Raw genomic sequence first — 21,699 nt, 5'->3', positions numbered from 1 at the left:
CAGCAATCCATCTCAGCCGTGATCTTCCCCTCAGTCTGTTGCCTCTGTGTCTTCTCGCCGCATTACATGTCCATGCTACCTCTGTCTCCTCTCTCTCTAATCAGAGCCACTATGTCAGCAACTCATAAACTCCAGCAATTCACGATTTTTGCTTTTCCTTCAGTCGCCCCCTTCCTTCATTGGCCCAAAAATCTGTCTCGGAGATGCATTCTCAAATGTCAGAAGTTTTCTTTCCATCTTTTGTATTACAGTCCAGGTGTCTACTCTCTATAGGATGACTACCCAAATTTCAAAAGGATGGTCTTGTGGACAGACAAGGCATGGACCACCAAAGAAGGTCCATTCAGTTCACGAAACAGCCACATTTGGTATGGTGAAAAGATGCATGGCACCTGTTTTAATTCATATCAGCATAAGTGTAGCAGGTACTGGAGGCATCTGTTTGCTGCACTCCAACCTACTTTCTCCTCATTTTAAACAGACAGACTTATTTAGCGTTCTATGTGAATGTCCTTCCATTGTATTTAGATGTTCCTCTGGTGGTCCATCAGGTATGTGGTTACAACATGATGGTGAACCTCCACACTTTGTTGTTGTGCTTCATGAGCATTGAGATGTGTGGTACCTGCAGAGATGGTTTGGCTGGGGTGTCCAGTTCCCTGGCCAGCTCATTCATCAGATCTTATGTCTTCAGATTTTTATTTGTGGGGGCATGTCAAGAAAATTGTCTATGCAACTCCAGTAGACACAGTCAAAGAGCTTCTTGGGAGATTAATTTTTAGCTTTGATGAAATCAGGGAAACCTTTAATTTTGGAAAACTTGCAGGCTCCTTGATGCAGTGGTGCAATGTGTGTAGTCGAATTGGAAGAGGACACTTTGTGCAGCAGTTGTGAAAAATTATTGTTACTTTTCATTCTTGGCTATTTTGTTGTCATTAGTGGCTTGTTACTTTTCATTCTTGGCTATTTTGTTGTCATTTATGACTTAAGTAAGCATCAGATTTATTGCCTCATAATTATCATTATTTTTTGTGTACTTGTTACATTTATTGCTGCTGATTAATTATGAAGTTTATTGCTGTTTCACAATTATGACCAAAGAGTTACACATTATTGGAATTTGGTCAGGTGAAATCATAAGCAGTTACTAAAAATTGTAGATACTGTAGCTGTTGGAATTAATGAATGTGTTTGTTGTCAATTTTTCTCAAAATAAGCCAAACATAAAAAAAATGAAAATACAACAAAAACTATCTGACAAAAACTGTTAAAATATTTGCTATTAAACCTTTGAAGTGCAATTTCCTTTTCTCAGGGAATCCAGGTTTAAATATGAACTTCTCCTTTTTTTATGGGAAATCATATAAATGATTTATGCAACTGAAATATGTCAAAAAATTAGAAAACGTTATTCTTCTGGAACTGTTGAGAAAAAAATCAAACAATTTTTGTTTTAAGTTTGGAAATTATTTACCTTCATCTGTAATTTAGGTTAAATTTACGAACATTCTCAAATACCTCTCTTAAATTAGCCTGCCTCCCCAATGTAGCTTTTGCTCACCTACCTTAATTTGTCACTTCTGAAATGGGTGCATTTTAACTGGTCATGAATGTCTGAACATGTGATAACTCGCAGAACCAGAGATGTCTATGAACAGTGGCACATTTTAGAGTTCAGTTTAGAATTTGATTTTCAAACAATATAGGTAAATTATTTTGATAGGAATGTTTTATACGATGCATGTTCTCCTGAAAATGTACATTATAAGTAATCATTTAAAAACACAAAATAGTTGGTTTCACATAGCCTAGAACCAAATGCCAATACTCCTTGATGCACGAACTAATGCCAGTTAACAGTATAATGTGTTCCATATGCTGGGAAACCTTTAAACATCACAACAGTATAATGTGCTGTTCCCCACATCCACTACACAAGCTGATACAGTTAGAGTCAGTTGTTCTCACAGCATAGGTAGTAGAGCACCAGACAGCTTACCCGTTAGCTGTAGGTTCTATCCTCGCTACTGTCCACTCCACGCCAACAAAACAAATGAAGAAAATGTTTGGTCATACCATCTCTGGCAGGTACTTGGATTTGCATATTTGCATCCTCAACAACCTGGTTGGCTAACTTCAATGCTAATTAAATCAGGAATGCACAATGTATCAAATTTTTTCTTGACTACTATTTCTCAGCACTACCTACCCTGCAGCAGCCCTACAAGATTTTCAAACTCCTTCTTACCATTGTTTACACAATGATTCCTTCTTCAGAGAAATAAAAATTTAATAATCTCAGTATGAATTTTTTATGTAATGCTTCTCAGATCTGCAGATATTACAGTTGGTGGTGTAGAAGTAACTGTTTTGTGGTTTAACGTAATACATGCTGAATGAAAAACATTATTATCATTTAAGAATACCTTCTTCAGGATAATGGAAACATCATGATTGAAACAACAAATAATATTGAAGATATGAAATTGATCACTTGCAGCTGATTGATGTATGGAGCATAAACACGTAATACAGCACAGACAATATCTGTAAACAACATTGTTTTCCAGGTTAGGCACACATTCTTACACACATATCAACACTGACAGCAAAAGCAGCGATCTATAGAATGAGTGTACTGATTTTTTATGGGTAACTGGTGTGAAGAAGGAGAGAAAAGACTTGTGACAACTTGGAGGTGATAAGATGTGCAGGACATGCAGGGAGCATGCAGTAATTAAGGACATGGAGAAGGAGAAACTATTAGCTCTCAGTAGCAGTAGGAAAATGAGGATTCACATCAGGGTACAATCAAAATTGAATGTATGCAACAACAGAGAGAGAAAGAGAGAGCCTGGAAAAAAAAAGTGTGGCATCCAGAAGGAAAAGAGGGAACAAAATGAAACTTCATGGGTTGGGAGGGTATGTGATATTATTTCAGTGACTCCAAAATCAAGTCAAATTTACAAATAACTTGGCAGTATGAGCCCACTTTTCACTCTGATGTGCCCTTTAGCCTGAATATATGTACTGGTATGGCTGAAAAGAGTGTTATTAAGCCATTGTATCCTTTCCCAAGTCAAGCCATCCACAACTGTTGTAACTGGTTCTTGCTATTCTGGATACTGGCATTGGGACATAGTGGAGGTCCGATCTGTTCCGAGACACATTCTATCAGGGACAGATAAGGGCACCTGGCTGGCCGCTGGAGTCCCTCAACATCTTGCAGACAGTTCACAGAGACATGTGTCATGTGTGTACGAGTGATGTCCTATTGAAAAATGACACCACCATACTCTCTCATGAAAAATATGTCATGAGGACACTGGATAACCATAACATACGGTTGTGCTGTCAGAGTTCCCTCCTCAATTACTAGCAGCCATGACCTGAAGCTATACCCAATGGCTTCACATACCATGATGCCAGGAGTAACATTATTGTGCTTCTCCAAAACAAGAAAAGAATGGAACCTCTCTCCAAGTTGCCACCGTATTTGCCAACGATTGTCACATGGGGTCATGTAGAACAGCAATTCATCACTGAACACAATGCAACATCATTCAGTAGCTATCCATGCTTCCTGGTTGTGGCACCGCTCCAAATTCCAAATGGAGGCTTCTGTGTTGTGATGTTAAGACCAGCCTTTGCATGGGGCAGTAATTCTTTAATCCGGCTGCTGCTAGTCTCCAATCAATGGTGCCGGATGACACAGAATGTTGAACCAGGTCTATTACTTGTTCTCAGATGGCAGGTGCAGATGTAAAGGGGTTAAAATATCCTTGGTGCATAATACAGTGATTCGCACTTGTAGTGGTCACACTTGGTCGACCAGAAACTTCATGACAAGTATGCCTTCTCTCATGTTCTCATGCAGTCCAACATCAGGTCATCATCACATCTAAATACCCCATAAATATTCATATTGCACCAACTCACCAGCTGCCCAATTGGAGACCCACAAGGAGGCCTCTTTCAAACTTCCTCAGATGCTGACAATGCTGTCCCACATGAATAGTGATATCTCTGTGTTCTCCACAGTGATCACTCAATATCTGACATTGTTCATATCGTTATATAATCTATCAGGACTTGTAACAACACTAACCTGGTGGTCATTCTACCTATCACACAGAATTGTGACTCTATAATCAATGGTGTGGACATGTACAAAATTAGATTGACACTCAACCATGTATCATTCCTCCTCCTCCTCCCCCCCCCCCCCCCCCCCCCCCCAAGACTGTGTATAATCAGTTATCCAAGAGAACAAAGAGCAATAAACAGTCCATAATTGAAGGAAGTACTGTTAAAACAACTAAAGAACTCTAAAAAAAATAAAAAATAAGTTACCTCTAACAGGTAATCAGCTGTGTTGTCACCAGGAGGAAGTTCATATCTTACAAGAGACATACAGCAATGAGTCAGGTCACAAGGAGTAAATATGTAATGGCTGTTCTTTTGCTGATTTTGTTGGAAACTCAGCTTTACATCTTGATAGATTTTCACCATAGATGATGCAAGTGCAGAAATCTTTGACAAAGAATGCCAAACAGGATGTGATGACATGCTAAGGGTCCTTGACAAATAAATTCCATATATTGACTTCAAATCCTCTTTAGCTGGGTAGCTGTAATAAATGTACAACAACATGAGAAAGTATTACTAATAGTCCTACTAGCTGAATAATTAAAAAATACACACTGAAGCACCAAAGAAAGTGGTACAGGCATGTGAATTCAAATACAGAGATATGTAAACAGGCAGAATACGGCACTGTGGTTGGCAACACCTATATAAGACAAGAAGTGTCTGGCACAGTTGTCGGATCAATTACTCCTGCTACAATGGCAGGTTTTCAAAATTCAAGTGAGTTTGAATGTGGTGTTATAGTCGGCACACAAGCGATGAGACACAGCATCTCCGAGGAAGAGATGAGGTGGGGATTTTCCATACGACCATTTCATGAGTGTACTGTGAATATCAGGAATCTGGTAATACATCAAATCTCCTACATGGCTGCGGCTGGAAAAAGATGCTGCAAGAACAGGAGCGATGACAACTAGAGAGAATTATTCAACATGACAGAAGTGCAACCCTTCCGCAATTTGCTGCAGGTTTCAATGCTGGGCCATCAATAAGTTTCAGCATGCGAACCATTCAACAAAACATCATGAATATGGGGTTTCGGAGCCAAAGGCCCACTTGTGTACCCTTGATGACAGCATAATACAAAGTTTTACACCTTGCCTGGGCCCATTAACTCTGACGTTTGACTGACGATGACTAGGAATATGCTGCCTGGTTAGATGAGTCTCGTTTCAAATTGTATCGAGCAGATGGACATGTACGGGTATGGAGCCTCATCAATCCATAGATCCTGCATGTCAGCAGGGGACTGTTCAAGCTGATGGAGGTTCTGTAATGGTTGTGGGGTGTGTGCAGTTGGAATGATAAGGAACCCCTGATATGTCTAGATATGACTCTGACAGGTGGCAAGTATGTAAGCATCCTGTCTGATCACCTGCATCCACTGAAGTCTACTGTGCATTCCGATGGACTTGGGCAATTCCAGTAGGACAACACGAGACCCCACACATCCAGAATTGCTACAGAGTGGCTCTGGGAACACTCTTCTGAGTTTAAACATTCCACTGGCTATCAAACTCCCCAGACATGAACATTATTGAGCATATCTGTCATGCCTTGCAACTTGCTGTACAGAAGAGTTCTCCATCCCCTCATACTCTTACAGATTTATGGACAGCATTACAGGATTCATAGTGTCATTTTGCTTGAGCACTACTTCAGACATTAGTTGAGTCCATGCATCTCGTGGGGGTCCTACATGATATTAGGCAGGAGTACCAGTTTCTTTGGCTCTTCAGTGTATAATTTGCAAAGATAATGTGAGAATATATAGATGTGACAGGAGATACAAATACATCATAGCTTTTCAGAGAAGCAAAGGTCACTGGTACAGACACTTTTAGTACATGTGTCAACACATATTTCATAGACAGAATATAAATATTTATACTATATATTTGGTACAACATTGATGAGTGACATATGTAGTACTGAATCTCAAAACTAATATCTTAGTACATAAAGCTGATGAATGTGTTTTTAAAACAAAGTGTTCACAACTACGGTACATCACAACACAGAGATCATACATCAGAAATCAAGTGTATGCAAAATGAACTTGTTAGGTCTCATAGATAACTGATGCCTATACAGAGAATTATTAAAGCAAAATAGTACCAATGTATCTAAGGTAAAGCAAATAACACTAAGAGATCAATATGTACATCCTTCTGTACATGATTTATAGCATTATATCACACAGCATGTGTCTACATGTGTCTATGGGCATGTGTATGTAACTATTCATCACTGCTGATACTACCAGCACAAACCATTTCATACGACATAAACTGTTATTTGAAAAACTGTTAAACAATTAAAAGAGACAGTCTATAGAATGTATAAGTTCATGTTATTCCAAAGAATATCTCTTTCAATTTTTTAACAGTTTTTGTAATAACACTTACATTGTCTTTCCCACAGACTCACGTGCAATAGAAAGATATATATTATGTCCACATCTACACCTTCATCTATACTCTGCAAACCAATATGAAGAGTATGGTAAAGGATACGTATCACTGTACCAATTATTTGGGGTTTTCCCTCTTCCATTCAGATATTGAGCACTGAAACACCTCTGTGCATGCTAAAATTAATGTAATCTTGTCCTCATGATACCCATGTATGTGAAATGGAGAGGGTTGAGGTATTTTCATAGAGTCATCATTTAAAGTCAGTCCCTGAAACCTGGTTGGTAGACTTTCTCAGGATATGTTCTGCCTATGCTAAAGAGCCTGCCAGTGAAGCTCCTCCAACCAGACTGTGTCGTTCTCCTGTGGGTCAAACGAATCTGTGGCCATTCATGCTGCCATTCTCTGTACATATTCATTTTTCCCTGCTGTATTATTTTGTACAGTTCCTGCAGACTTGAGCAATATGCTATGATAGGTTGCGTGAATAATGTAAGCCATCTCCTTTGCAAACTGATTACATTTCCCTAGTATTCTACCAATAAAGTCAGCTAAACCTCTAACCACAAATGAGCCTATGTGATCATTCCATTTCATGTTCTTACCCAGTGTTAAACTTAGACCCTTGTATGAGTTTACTGAATACAGCTGTGACTCACTGTTATTATATTCATAGGATACTATGTGTTTTCATTTTTTGAAATGCATAATATAACATTTTTGAACGTTTAAAGCAAGTTGCCAGTTTTCGCACTACTGAATTCTTATCAATGATTGACTGAATATCTCCACAGCTTCATTCAGAGTGTACTTTGTTGTAGATAACCCCATCATCTGCGAAAATTCTGAGATTTCTATTAACACTGTATGCAAGATCATTAAAATACAACATGAACATCAAGGGCCCAACACACTTTCCTGTGTACATCTGAAGTTACTTCTACATCTTTTGAAGACTCTTCATCCACAATAATATGCTTCATCCTCCCTACCAAGAAATCCTCAATCTGGTCACAAATTTGTGAGATATCCCATATGATTATATTTATGATAGTAGCTGCAAAACTGAGTCAAATGCTTTATGGAAATCAAGAAAAACTGCATCTAGATGACTGCCTTGATCCATGTGTTTCAGGATGTCATGTGAGAAAAGTGTGTGTTGAGTATCACATGGTCTATGTTTTCGAAATACATGCTGGCCGTATGGTGGAGGTCATCCTATGTTTGAGACCAACAACAAAATGGTGTCAAGGATATTGTACAGTAGTTTTGTGGATCACTTCTGCTACCTTCTTGTACACAAGTGTGACCAGTGTTTTCTTCCAGCTACTGGGCATGGTTTTTTTGTTTGAGGGGTCTGTGGTGGATTACAGTCAAGAGAGAGGCTAATTCAGCAGGAAATTGGGCATAGGATCTGCTAGGAATTCCACTGGGCCCTGTGGCTTTGCTCAGTTTTAACAATTTCAGCTGTTTCTCAATGCCACTCACACCATTTCCTATTTCAATCATCTTTTTAGTGGTATGCAGATTAAATTGGGGCAAAACTCCTGGGTTTTCCTTTGTAAAGGAACATTTGGCAACAGTGTTGATTATTTCTGCATTTGCTTTGCTATTCTCAATTCCAGTTCCTGCCTTGTCCATGAGTGTGTGGATACTAAGTTTCATGCCACTAGCAACATTTACATATGACCAAAATTTCTTTGGGTTTTGAGAAAGATTTTCCAACAATATTCTGCTATGGTACTCTCTGAAGGCTTCACACACTGCCCACTTGACTTTCAAGTGTGTTTCATTCAATATCTCCCGATCTATAGCCCTATGCTTTGTTTTATATCTAATATGCAGTAGTAGTGGCTCTGTTCTACCTGGTGCATATCTACACACAGGATGGTCAACTACTCTTTTAAACTTGAACCATAGTTCCTCTACATGTTCCTGTCCTGAGCTTAAAGTTTCAAGTTTCTCATTCAGATGTGACACTACTGTTTCTTTGTCTAATTTGGTGAACATATAGTTGCCCTTTGTATGTGGGTACCATTTCACTGCTGCTGTAACAGTCTCATTGTCAGTGATACTGATTTCAATGTGGACTTCCTAAAGAAGTCAGGTCTGTTTGCTGCCGTTAGATGTAATATATTTCCATCCTGAGTTGGGTTCTAAACATCTGTTCTAGATAGTTTTCAGAAAAGGTGCTTAGCAATGTTTCACAGGGTGTCTTGTCACACCCACCACTAACAAATTATAATTATCACAATTGATTGTTGGATGATTTAAGTCTCCTCCAATGATTACAGTATGATTATGGAACTTATGTAATGCAAAATGAGATTTTCTGTTAAGTTTTTGGATACATCAGGAGTTGAGTCCAGTGGGTGACAGAAGAACCCTGTAACAATTTTGTGCTCAGGCTTCATACTTTGTCTTGCACAAACAATCTTGCATGTAACTTCAATTTCTGTCATGGTCTACTGTGACAAATACACCATCTTAATTTCCCCATCCTATCAATATATATTACATTTTTTCCCACTGAGTTTACTACTGTCAGTTTCAGGTTTTAACTAGCTTTCCATGCCTTGTATTATGTGAGCCCCAATTCTCTTTAGAAGCACTTCAAACTCTGACACTCTGTTGTGAATGCTTCAGCAGTTAACCATTAGCATTTTAATACTCTCACCTGCTGGAGGTATTTCTTTGCAACTTATGCTATACTTCTGGGTTTCTAACAACTATAGTTATCTGGATGGATGGAGCACTGCCTAATCTAAAAAACCCTTATATGCACCCCACACACAGTCAGATACTTGGGTAGCTGCCCTTGATGTGTAGTGCACATCTGACACATTTAGGGGGACCCCACCAAGTCCAGGAACTGACAGCCTAGCTTGTCACAGAACCTTCGAAATCTCTGTTTCAAGCCTTTCACTTGTTCCAGAACCAGGGGGCTATGATCTGTTCTAGAGACAATGCTGCAGATTATGAGCTTTGCTCAAACTCCATGAACAAGGCTGGTATTAACCTTTTCGGCTAGTTGCTGGAATGATCTAAGTATGACCTCAGAGCCCAGACAACAGGCATCATTTGCTCCAATGTGTGTTACAGTCTGCAGATGGTTGCACCCTGTTGCCTCAGTGCTGCTTGAATAACCTCTTCAACCTGATGAATGTTGCCTCCAGGCATTCACAGTGAGTGCCATTAGTGCTCTGTTCCCTACCTTGCTGCCATTTCCCTAAGGGGTAAATTTTTTTACCTTTTTTTAGAACTGCCAATGACTAATAGACCTTGACTCCTTTTAATCTCTGTATAGACATTGTTTATATATGAGGCATGAACAAGTTCATATTGCATACATTTGATTCCTGATGTATGTTCTCATTGTGATGTGCTGTAGCTGTGAATACATTGTTTTACAATAGAGATATAGGTATAATTTCACGCACTCTTCAACTTTATGTGCTAAAATATTAGTTTTGAGATTCTACTCCACATATGTTGCTTATCAATACTGTACCAAATATATGGTATAAATATTTATATTCTGTCCATGCAATTGTCTTGACAATTGTACTAAAAGTTTCTGTACCGGTGATCAAGTGTGACAGCAATTTGCGTACGTAAGTACCCATGTCTCCCACATAACTGTTAGTGTAAGACAGATATATACCCTGAAATTTTATTGATAATAGGGTAAAATCCTTGTATCTTTATTCTCTGACTGACAGTCAAAATTCTCCCAAAAGTCATGCACATGTGACTGTAGTGTGAACAAGTGTATATAGTATGATTTGTGGTAAACATTACAGTGTTTGTTTACTTGGTGCTTGGTCCTTCTTCAAATTTACTGAGGCTTGATTAGTTTCAATCTCACCGAATGATTTCTATATTGGGGAAAACTCCATGAATGCTAGAATGTATGCTAAAATAGTTAAACTAACAAAATAGCAAATGGTATTATCTTGTTAATTTTTGTTTATTTAAATTGTTACCATCAAATTCATGTAAAGCATTTCTCCTATTTCACCCAAGTATTAGTTGCAAACACATATGACATAAGGTTAAATTATTTGGAACTTCACCATGAAAGTAACTTGTATAATGTTGTGAAGATTAAACATACCAAAAGACTTATCTATGAACTGAATCACAATGAAAATTCTAATCTATGTATTTATGCCAACAATTTCTCTTTCTAAAAATTTATTTGGTTACTTTTCCTCATTATATGAATGCATGGTGTTTGTTCTTTCAGACATGTCCAAAAGAACAGACATCACACACTGACATAATTGATATACCTAACTGGGCAATGGATCCACCTTCTTCAGTACAGATGCACAAATAAGTCCTACCTCCTGTGGGACTCTCATAGTAGTGAATGGGAATGTAATAGACAGGGAATGCAGATGGGTGGCACTCAGTGGGAATTTGGATCAGCCATGAGACATGCTGAGACAGTCTACACAATTGCGACAACACTGTCTCCCAGATGGTGCAGTGGTTAAAGCACCTGCCTAGTAAGCAGGAGATTCCAGGTTCAAATCCCAGGCTGGTACAAATTTTCACTCATCACCACTGATTCTGCATAATGTCTCGCTGCAGCTGACAGCAGTGATCTCCTTCAATTTACATACTTTTCCTCGTTTAAAATATCAGAGAAAATCTGGTCTTATCACTGTCATGTATTAATGATCACAAATAGGCTAAAGTGTTTATTGTATAATTACATTTTTTCTTTAAATAATTATCTGAAATGATGCTGAAGCTACCTGTGACATTCTTCATATTACGTAAGTTGGTCAGTCACCAGCCAAAGTGAAATTTTTACATGCTTAACAACACTATAAAATCCTATACTCATAAAGCAGTACTAGAAATGAGTGAGGAAGTGCAATTATTAAGACCTTATAGTCATAATGACGAGAATTATAGCAAATTTATAGTCATTCTGGTTTAAGTTGCTGTTGCTTCACATAAATGGTTCATTCATAAGGTTGTAACAAATTCCTCACTTCTCTATTCAGCTAATCAAATGCTGACTCTCCAGTGATAGGGACATTACATTCTATGATTTCTTCAGTACAAACTTAACATGTGCCTATAACAATTTATGTGATGTCAGTGTTAGAACAAGGCTATATGAGAATGGTCTATGGCAGCTGATGTGTCAGTCACTTTCTGCTTTCTACAATCTCACAGATACCAAGAAACTGTTGATAATAAACACATACAGAACAAAAAACACTAAATTGACTACACTCATTTCTGAAAAACAAGACATACAACTTAATTTCAAGAGGCAGTGAATTCGTTTTTAAGACTAAGACTCCCTTTCCTGCAATATATCCTAAACTTCTACTTACCAACAGAAATTATACTACAGTGGCACTCACCACCTCCATCTATTGCAGTTTTCTAAGTTTCTCTATTAAGCTACCTCACACATCTTCTCTTTTCAGTCCCTCTCCAGGCCCATCCAAACCAATTATTCTTTTTTGGTTCCCACTCCTCTATCTCTTTGTACTACCCTCACTGTCAGTTAACATTATTTTTCTCATTAAAATTTTTTTCTCCCTCATTACCCATTTTCCAGCTTTGTCCTCAGTTTGACTGCCCAATATATATAACATTGCTTTGCATAATTCAATCCCACCTACCTTTTCCAGTCTACAGGTGATCACTCTTGACTCAAGGGTGTTCTTCCCAAACAGTTTAATTGTTGTCCTTCGCATTGGGCTTCTTCAGTTTTATGTACAACCTGTGTTCATTTTTCCATTTCTCTCAGATAACTGAAATTTCAGTTTCAATATAGGATATGAGTCCTTTTCAGTGGCTATTTACACTTAACAGCTCCCCTACTAATTGCTAGAAAGTGCCACTTATTCCATACCACATGTCATTTTCTTGAGATGAACCTAAATTTGGAAGCATTATCAGATCTTTTACACACAGAACCTTCAGTTTCCACCTTCTGCCCTCTACATCCATTTATGGTTTATTGCCATCAACCATTTGGTGTTCTGTGTAGTATCTGTTACCATAAATATCTTTGTTCCTGCTATGCTACTCTACCGACTGGTGCCTTGTTTCATTCACAAAATAAGTATGCATACAGGGAAGAGGAAAGAACAATACTTTTGCAACAACACAGAAGAAGTACACAGCACATGTATTGTTAGCCAGATGTTAATAGTTAATAGAATCAGAATGGACAGGGAGGAAAGGATGCCGTGAAATTCCATCCATAAAATGTCATGGAAGCTACATGACATTTAAGTACCGTATTCCATGACAGTAGAAGATGATGATGACAATGATTAATGTTGAACAATTACCATAAGGAATACATGTCACTACTGAGCAGAAAGTTGTTATTCGTTGTCTACTGCAACAACATATAAGAAATCATATCCTGAGGTGGCTACTATGTTTTGAGTTTATTATTCTTACTTAGATCTAATTATCAGAGACTGCATCAGCTATTAAAAACTAAAAGAAAATAGTTTTGAATTTTGACAAGCATATTTTGTTAAGGTACCTAGAGGAAAAATACATTCATTATTCTAGTATTGTATTACTTCACCTGATACTGTGAATTCTGATCACTGAAGTGAATCGAGGAGATAGTGGGTGTCGACCAGCATCTATTCCTCCAACAAGACTTGCTACAACATGAACTTGTTCAAGTCCAACCCACTCCAGATTGTCATCGTAGAAGCCCTTATACGTCAAGATCTGAATAGAAAATGGTAGTATTTAGCAGCAGCTGAATATACATAAAAACTTCACTATTTGCCTTGAAAAAAAAAATCAATGTAGCAATAAAAGTCACATAAAAAGCAGTGTCAACAAACAAATTCAGTGTATCATGTCAGATTAGTCAAGCTTTTGATCTAAAATATCTATACTTAGAAGAATATAATTTCTTTCACTGGTATTAACATACAAGTAGCTACATAGGCCGACTCTATCACTAACACGTTAAAGGAATGGAAGTATGCTCACAATGAGCATTGTTAGCCACAATATCTTAACCAAATCAAATCAAACAAAACTTAAGTAATTGCATCATACAAACACACATAATCAAATGTGATTGGATAGATAAAAATCTACTCACTAAGCAGTGGCAGGAGAACATGTATATAAAGGTATTAAAAATATAATCAGGTCTTTTGCAGGAGTTTTTATTATTATATACCTTGCACTGTAATACTTATATTTCAGTTCCATAGATTCCCAATTTCTTGTCTTATGGAAAAAAATATATACTTCACATGGAGATTAAGTAATTGACTGATTATGTTCTGCAATCACACAAATGAATATCACATTAGTAGGCATTAATCTGGTGAGACATAAATTCCAAGCATGAGATGCATGGATAGCTTCATTTTTGTATATATTGCTTGATCCACCAGTAAGTATTAAAAAAATCATGATTGGTAAGAATCAATCAGGTTTTGTAACTGATGTAGACATACACCGGGTCTGACAAATCCTATAGCTTTCATGTTACCTTGTTTAACAATCTACAGGTAATTCCTAGACCATGACTATTTGCCAGTATAATTATGTTTCTCTGTTCAGTGTCCAGTGAAGGCATGATGTTTTTCACTGCCAAGTTTTCAGCTGAGAAGTGTTTTTCATTTAACACTGAAGTAGGATTGTTTGTATGAGAAACATTGTTTGACATAGTGTTTCCAGTTGTATAATTTTTGTAACAGTATTGCATTCTTGACAATGATCACAACTCACTTTCAAAGGAATACTGATTTCCAGTTCTGAATATCTAAAGAAGAACTGCACACTTGATTTTTAGAGTGTCAATTTATTTTTGCATTGCACTGATTATTTTGTCCTTGTTTTTAATGACATTTAAGAATTTTCTTTCGCAGCTTTTAGTTATACACACTTCAAAAGTCCATGAAAAGTTATCTGTATTAAGATTTAAGTTTATTTTACAGCAATTTCTATGAAACCAGTAACTTGCCACTTTCAAGTGGATTCCTGTTCTGACTTTCTTGATACAATTCTACACTGATAAACACTTTTCACTTCACTTTTAGTAGTCATATTAAAAACTTCTTTTACAACTGGCACCACCTTGTGTACTCATTGCCAATGCAGCTGACAGCAGTTTTATGCCAGAGTGGTAGATGTGTGCATTCCTCTAGTGCGGTGAGCACAGTTCTGGTGTAGCAATGCAACCTGTGCCAGAATTACCTTCCTTCTTCTGCCCAACAAGAAAAACCACCAACATCACTTGGACAGCACAACAATTGCAGACCACCACAAACAATAAACATTGCTGTTAGTACACCAATGGACACAGCAGCAACAGGTGATTCCTGAGACATTGAAGGCTCTTAATGAACCACTCGTTGAGATCTGCCCCCCCCCCCCCCCCCTCCCCCAACCACCAGATACATATGCAGTCAGTATTCGATCATATCACCCTCCAATGCCATTGTGAGGCTCTCATACCCTCAAACATCATAATATTTACTATTTTTCACATTTTATGCTTATTCTTTAGTTTGGATGCATACTGACTATTGATAGTCATGCAGCTACAAGTGGTTAAACGAATTCCAGCAGTAAAAATAATCTTTGTCTGCTGACAATGTTTTACATTTGCACTGTGTGTGCTGGGTGAAATATTTGAATCAGTACCAGTGTCAGCAGCATTCTTGAGATACAGATGTGTTGAGATGTGTGTTTCAATATAATTGGGATGAAATTGCACTAATCTCAAGATTATGTTCAATTTAATCATATTCACCATATTTACAATATACCTTAGGTTTAAGTGTGAAGAAATTCATTATGTTTAGTAGCATATAAAATTTCTCTGAATTAAAGTACAGTTTGAATCAGTTTTTAGAGAAGGTACAATTCCAATTATTGCTACTGAAGGAACCTGTAAACTGATTAAATGAATGATTGGCCTGTTGGAGAAATGTATGTGCAGAGGAGAAGTGATGTAGCATTGTCACTAAAATTTGTGCAAAATTACTTTAGGATTGACAGCTGTAATGGGAGTATTTGGTGGAGAGCCCATGTGGAAGGCATGGACTGGGATCACTGCAGCCTGTGGCATTTTCTGTTTTTATAGTTAAGGAAGTTATTGTTACAGATGTTGTCATCTTTATTTGTTACGTCGTACTGAACAAGGTCATCTAAGGTTTTGAGTGGAAAAGATTAATGTCACTCTCTTGGCCAGTTGATTGCCATATGAAGTCAACTGAGAGAAATGGTTTGTGTTATATGTCTACCCTGAGACTGAAAAACTTAATGTTCGCTAACTGCTCTCTATGAACAAGGTAATCAATAGAACTGCAGCAGCTTTGACTATAAATAAAAACACTGTTGTGAAGATTGGCAAGGATTTGTTCAAGAAACAAAAGGAAGCTGGAGAAACATTGAAACTTAAAACGCAGGAAAAAAATGCGGTGTGGATAAGCAGGTTACCAACATAGATTGTTTATGACTATTATTGCAGTAAGGTACACTCAACACTCAGCAAGTTATTGGTCACACTTAAGGAATAAGAACTTTTCCAATGCAGCACCACATAGTTATTCACAGTGTTACACAACCTAGGCTTTCACCACTAACATTTCTGTAGCTAGGGTGACCAGATGCAATCGTTTAAAAAGGAGGACAAACAGCTTCAAAAAGGAGGACAAAGGAAGAAAAAAAGAGGACATATCAAATGGGTCAACTGCAGATGAGGATACCACCGTCAGCTTTGGACAAGTCATGTGAGTGCTGGGAATTACCGGTAAAACTAGTAGTTAATTGTTACTGGTGGTGGGGGGGGGGGGGGGGGGGATGTATCCTCATCTGCAGTATTCCCCATTGAACATACGTTCAAATTTAATAAATGAGTTTATGATTTATAGACATAACATACATACATTCCTTAACAATTATTGATACTTCTCGGAGCAGTTTGGGCTTACTTAACAGATAATTGTAAGATGACAGACACGGAAATTCTTTTAAATTATGTTGGACCATCAACAGACCTTTCACTGATTCAAGGTTTAATCTATTCCTCTTATCAGTTCACAATATGGTAATTAGAGAAAATATTCTTTTGGAATTATGCCCTGAAATACTGAAAAAGTATTCAGCAACTCTGAGTGACAGTGAACTGACTTACTTTCACAAAAAAATCTTTGCACATTTTTTACTACAAGATAAATTCCTAAATTCTGGATGAAATAAAACCATGACAGTTAATCTGTTGAGTTATTTCTTACCTTTATTGAGACTACATTCCAGCTCCACATATCTTACATTCCGCTTCGAATTCATTTCTCCCTTTCTTGAAAGCTGGATATTTGCAGGAAAGGACATCAGAAAATGTTCGCTTTTGTTTAGGCATAGCCAAATATTTTACATAACTCACTCGGTTAAAAATTACACTCAGAAATTACATGTGCACTACAGGAAGCCAAGCCAATACAAAACGAAAATTTTGAATAATCGTTATTTGCATTCGCTTATAGGTCGATCAACAATAACATCGAGGATGCTGGTGCCACCTACTAACACCGCCTTCGTATGTGGTTATCACGAAGACTGTGCCAACAGTTAAAGTATTTAAGAAAAGAGCAACAGAATGGGACGAATTGTAAATTCAACTGTATTACGCTCAAATTTGCGAAAAAGCTGGACACTGTAAAAATCCACCTGGACCACGGACAAAGAGCTAAAAAGGAGGACACGTCCAGATTAATCCGGACATCTGGTCACCCTGTCTGTAGCCATAAGCTGTTGATGGAGAGGGAGGACATAGCTTCATGGTGATGTCGATTTTCAAGGAGGATCTGTAGCGCAAGTTGTATGGTAAATGGAAAGTGAGTCAGTTGTCAAGCAGGGCTAGACAGGGGACAGAACTAAAGGAACATTGGGAATGCCTTCGGGCACAGGGGAAAGACTTATTCTTCTTCAAGCAGGTACTTTGCAAGGTTTTCTCTCAAGCATTCTCATACTTCTTAAAACAAGGAATGCAGGAAATTATCAGGAGAAATGAACTGGGAAAACTGTCAAAAATTGTTCTAAATAATGCTCTTTACCATTTACTTGTTGTTGACAAGGGACTTACGATGGCAAAATGAAAGGAGGAGATGACTGATGGGCTTCAGCATCATAACATTGAGTAAGTGACAATCTTTAAAAAAATGGAGCTTATGAAACTAATCTCTCTCCCTAAAAAATGTTTCCACTTACATGAAATTGGTGAACTCACAAACGTATGTATGAATACTATTGTAAGGCTACCTTACCACTGCCATTTCATCCCAATAGAGTTAATATAGGTCCAATAAAGGATATGCTGCCACGAATAATAATAATAAATTTGCGCTCTCCACAGCTGAAGCATTCACAAAAGATGCTGATAAGAAGGAAACAGTCAAACATGTGTAGAGCACCGTGAAAAGACCATGGCACAATCAAGCTATTTTGGAAATTTGAGTGTATGAGATGATTATTCCATTAAAGAACTACAGTGATACTTCAAGCTTCTGTCATAGTGACGACTGTGGTGTCAATAGAATTTTTCATTATCACCATAGAAATGGAGCACAGGTGGATTCCACAGCATGTTTGCAGTGCACAGTTTTAATTGTAAGTAGCTACATAACAAAATTATATTGACATAACTTTCAAAATTTTAATAAGAAAACTTTACAGGCAACTAATTCCACATGAAGTTCATCTCAGGAATTCAGTCTGCATAACAAAATAAATACTACTGTTCATAATATCATTGCTGCAATACTGAGGCCCAGTTTTTTATATCACTTTTGTTCTTTCTCCCAGTACCGGTTGGCCTATTTACTATAGGCTTTTTCACCAAGATGGACATACATAATTTTATTTATTTTAGCATTAGAAATAAGTAACTGGATCAGATTACATAAAAATGTGTTGTAGTCTTCAGATTTAATTTATATTATGTGTTCACTTAGCTTCAATAACACACAAGTTCCCCGCATGAAAATTTAGTATGTCATCAGAATGCGTATTTTTGTAAATTGTGTGCTATCATCTAAACAAATTGCTGCCATAGACAAATCAAAAATATAAATACGGTGCAACTCTGCACAACAAGTTGATGATCATTCCACATTTGTACACTGAATAGTCCAAGTGTTCAAGTGAGCTGAATGAAGAGGAATATTACATGCATGCTCCATGCGGGCCATGATAACACTGTGCCTCCAGATGCTCCTGCTGAACTGTCAATCCTAAAGTAATTTTGAACAGACTGTAATATCTTCCCAGGGCTGTTACACACATTGTAACATAGTGAGAGATGTACAACATAGAGACTCAATGGTGAATGTAACACCTCACGCATAAATAAAAATGGTAATAGTTTTGTGAAGTGTAAAAGCAGAGCAAATTATTTACCATTTAATCCTAGTCAAGGCAGTAAATTCTTTTCTTCCCTTTGTCTTTTGCAGTAGACTTCAGAGCTATTTTCATCTCTAGGCCATTCACTTTTGTCATCTCAACAATCAATGATCAGGTGCCACAAGCTTGAATTTTTTTTGAGTCTACTACGTGCACACACACACACACACACACACACACACACACACACACACACACACACACACAGATATTCAAATACACACCCTAATGGTCAATGTAATACTGTCTGTTTATTAGCAGAGACCATTGTTTGGGGAGAAGAAAGAGTTGTGACAACTGGGAGGGTGAGAGGTATGCAGGGCAAGGAGAGGGAAGGACATTATAGAGAGGCACGAGGATAAACAGATGGTTCTTAGTGGCAGGGGTAACATGAGTATCCATTATGGTAATCAAACTGAAAACATAGAATATTACACACATGAAGAGGAAAGGACAGAGAGCAACAGGTAGCAATAGAAAATGGGGAAGTAAAATGTTGGCACAGAAGAGAATTGGTGAGGAAAATAGCAGACTTGGAAAGGATTTGGGCAAATAGTGGTAAGGGAACAGCTGAGGAAGGGAGCAAGTGGAGGTTATTGCCAGGGGGATTATGAGAACAGATTATGGGCTGGAGGAATGTTGAAGAATGATGAAGCATATATTGATGAAGAAAGCGTAGTACAGCTCATCAATCCCCAAATACCCTACACAAAAAATTTAGAGTCAATAGTAAAAGTAACCAAATCTTATACCAGCTGTGTTATAAATACTGTGAAGTGTTCTGAGTGTGGGTATGACAACTAATCATATGACTAGCCCATTGAAAAGCCATTGTAACATTGGATCTAGTTGAAGATTTTACCACTTGGCTGTTGAATATGCATCACTCCACATCACAACACCAATTGGTGCTTCGATACTCAAACCATTTTGATTTCACCACCTACACTCCTCTCCCGACAGTGACAGTACTATGCAAGTTGGAACTGTTGCTCCAGTATATTCTCTGTTCAGACAATGCCTCTGGTTTAAAACTCTGCTAGACTCCATTTCCAACTACTTCCTTCCCTATTACACAGAATGCACGGGCTGAGAGATGTGAGTAATATCTAAACGTCAGTTTAATAAGTCATAGTTAAAGAACACTAACAAAAATTATCTGCAGAAGAATGATATGACTGGTAGAAGACACCCTGAAGGAAAATCACTTCGAGATCTGGAGAAATGCAGGAATACGTGAGGGAATACTCACCATATGGCTTCTCTTAGAAGATAGGTTGAAGAAAGACAATGTTGAGTGATATACTCTTCCAGAAAATCTGAACTTACCTGGGATAACATACAGAGAGTAAAAGGTTACTTACAAGTTATATAGTAAGCAGAATGCAGTTATAAAGAATTCATGGTTGATGAAAAGGAGGCAGTAGTGGAGAAGGGAGCAACACAGGGCTGTCGTGTATCTCTCATTTTATTCAATCTGTACATAGAGCAAACAGTGAAGGAAACTTGTCTATGAATTAGTAAATCTGTCAGAGACAGCAAAGGACTTGGAAGATTAGTTAAATGGAATGAATAGTGTCTTGAAAAGAGATTATAAGGTGAACACAAATAAAAATAAAACAAGGCTAATAGAAGTGGATCACAATATGGTTTAAGAAAAAACTTTTCAACTGTTGAAAACTCTGGAGACAAATACATACATTGAGTGTTTGAGGACAAAGGATCTGCTTAAGACAATTTTGGTGATGTAAACAAATACTAAAATGTAAACTTTCACGGCCGGAAATATCATGTCCATTATAATTATCCGGGCTGTTATGCCATGGTCGGTTGATGAATTCTGTGTCGATTCCCAACGTTTCGTCTCCGACTGCGGGAGACATCTTCAAGGCGGTCCGTAGCTCAATGGAAGGTCCAACACACCCACTGGCTCGCTACTGACAGTCAGTAGCGAGCCAGTGGGTGTGTTGGACCTTCCATCGAGCTACGGAACCCCTTGAAGATGTCTCCCGCAGTTGGAGACGAAACGTTGGGAATCGACACAGAATTCATCAACCGACCACGGCATAACAGCCCAGATAATTATAATGGACATGATGTAAACAAAGCCTTTTACTAGGTAAGACACACACTGCTTCTTTAAAAAAGGACTAACAGCCTTAAAATATTAAAATCACACCTACAGAACTGTAACATGTTCTCTGTGTTGGCAAAGAAATGTCCAATATAGAACAAGTTAAGGAAGGTGTTCCACAGGGAACTGTGCTGGATTCTTTCTTCGTCCTCTTACTGATTAATGACCTACCATCATTTATTAAGTCCAGCACAGCATAGTATGCAGATGATACTTTTCTTCATAGTAGTAATCATTTCAGTAACCTTAAAAATTGTTTTGCAAACACAAATGCTCCACTATCCTACTGCTATGAAGCAAATGGATTCTTGCTCGAAGAAAACAAAATGAAGTATGTAGTATTTAGTCTAAAGACAAGCTTCCATCAGATGATTCAAGTTATGTTAAGTTACAAATCATCTTGGGGTCAACATGTGCAATACAGTAGTTGTAAGTTATCTAGAGTAATTTACTTATTAAGGTATCTTATGGTTTGTGTAGCTGAAAATATGTTAGAACAGTCTATTTTTCATTTTTTCAAAATGTAATGTCATATTATATTTTTTTATGTGAAAATACTACTTCTGTGCA

At 37.6% G+C, this 21,699-nt stretch overlaps 1 protein-coding gene across 1 annotated transcript in view; it reads right to left on the bottom strand.

Moving 5' to 3' along the window:
* LOC124594191 (cytoplasmic dynein 2 heavy chain 1) overlaps positions 1 to 21,699 on the bottom strand; it is a 786,854-nt gene that overhangs the window by 312,826 nt on the left and 452,329 nt on the right. Inside the window, exons 41-42 of the mRNA XM_047132551.1 lie at positions 13,144 to 13,295; positions 4,354 to 4,630 (exon numbers count right to left, since the gene is read on the bottom strand). Coding sequence (XP_046988507.1) covers positions 4,354 to 4,630; positions 13,144 to 13,295 — 429 coding nt within the window. The remainder of the gene's footprint in view (positions 1 to 4,353; positions 4,631 to 13,143; positions 13,296 to 21,699) is intronic.

The sequence above is a fragment of the Schistocerca americana genome, chromosome 2 (assembly GCF_021461395.2).
Source record: "Schistocerca americana isolate TAMUIC-IGC-003095 chromosome 2, iqSchAmer2.1, whole genome shotgun sequence".
NCBI lineage: Eukaryota > Metazoa > Arthropoda > Insecta > Orthoptera > Acrididae > Schistocerca > Schistocerca americana.
The sequence above is the reverse complement of the archived record's forward strand: the minus strand, read 5'-3'. Positions and strand labels throughout refer to the sequence as shown.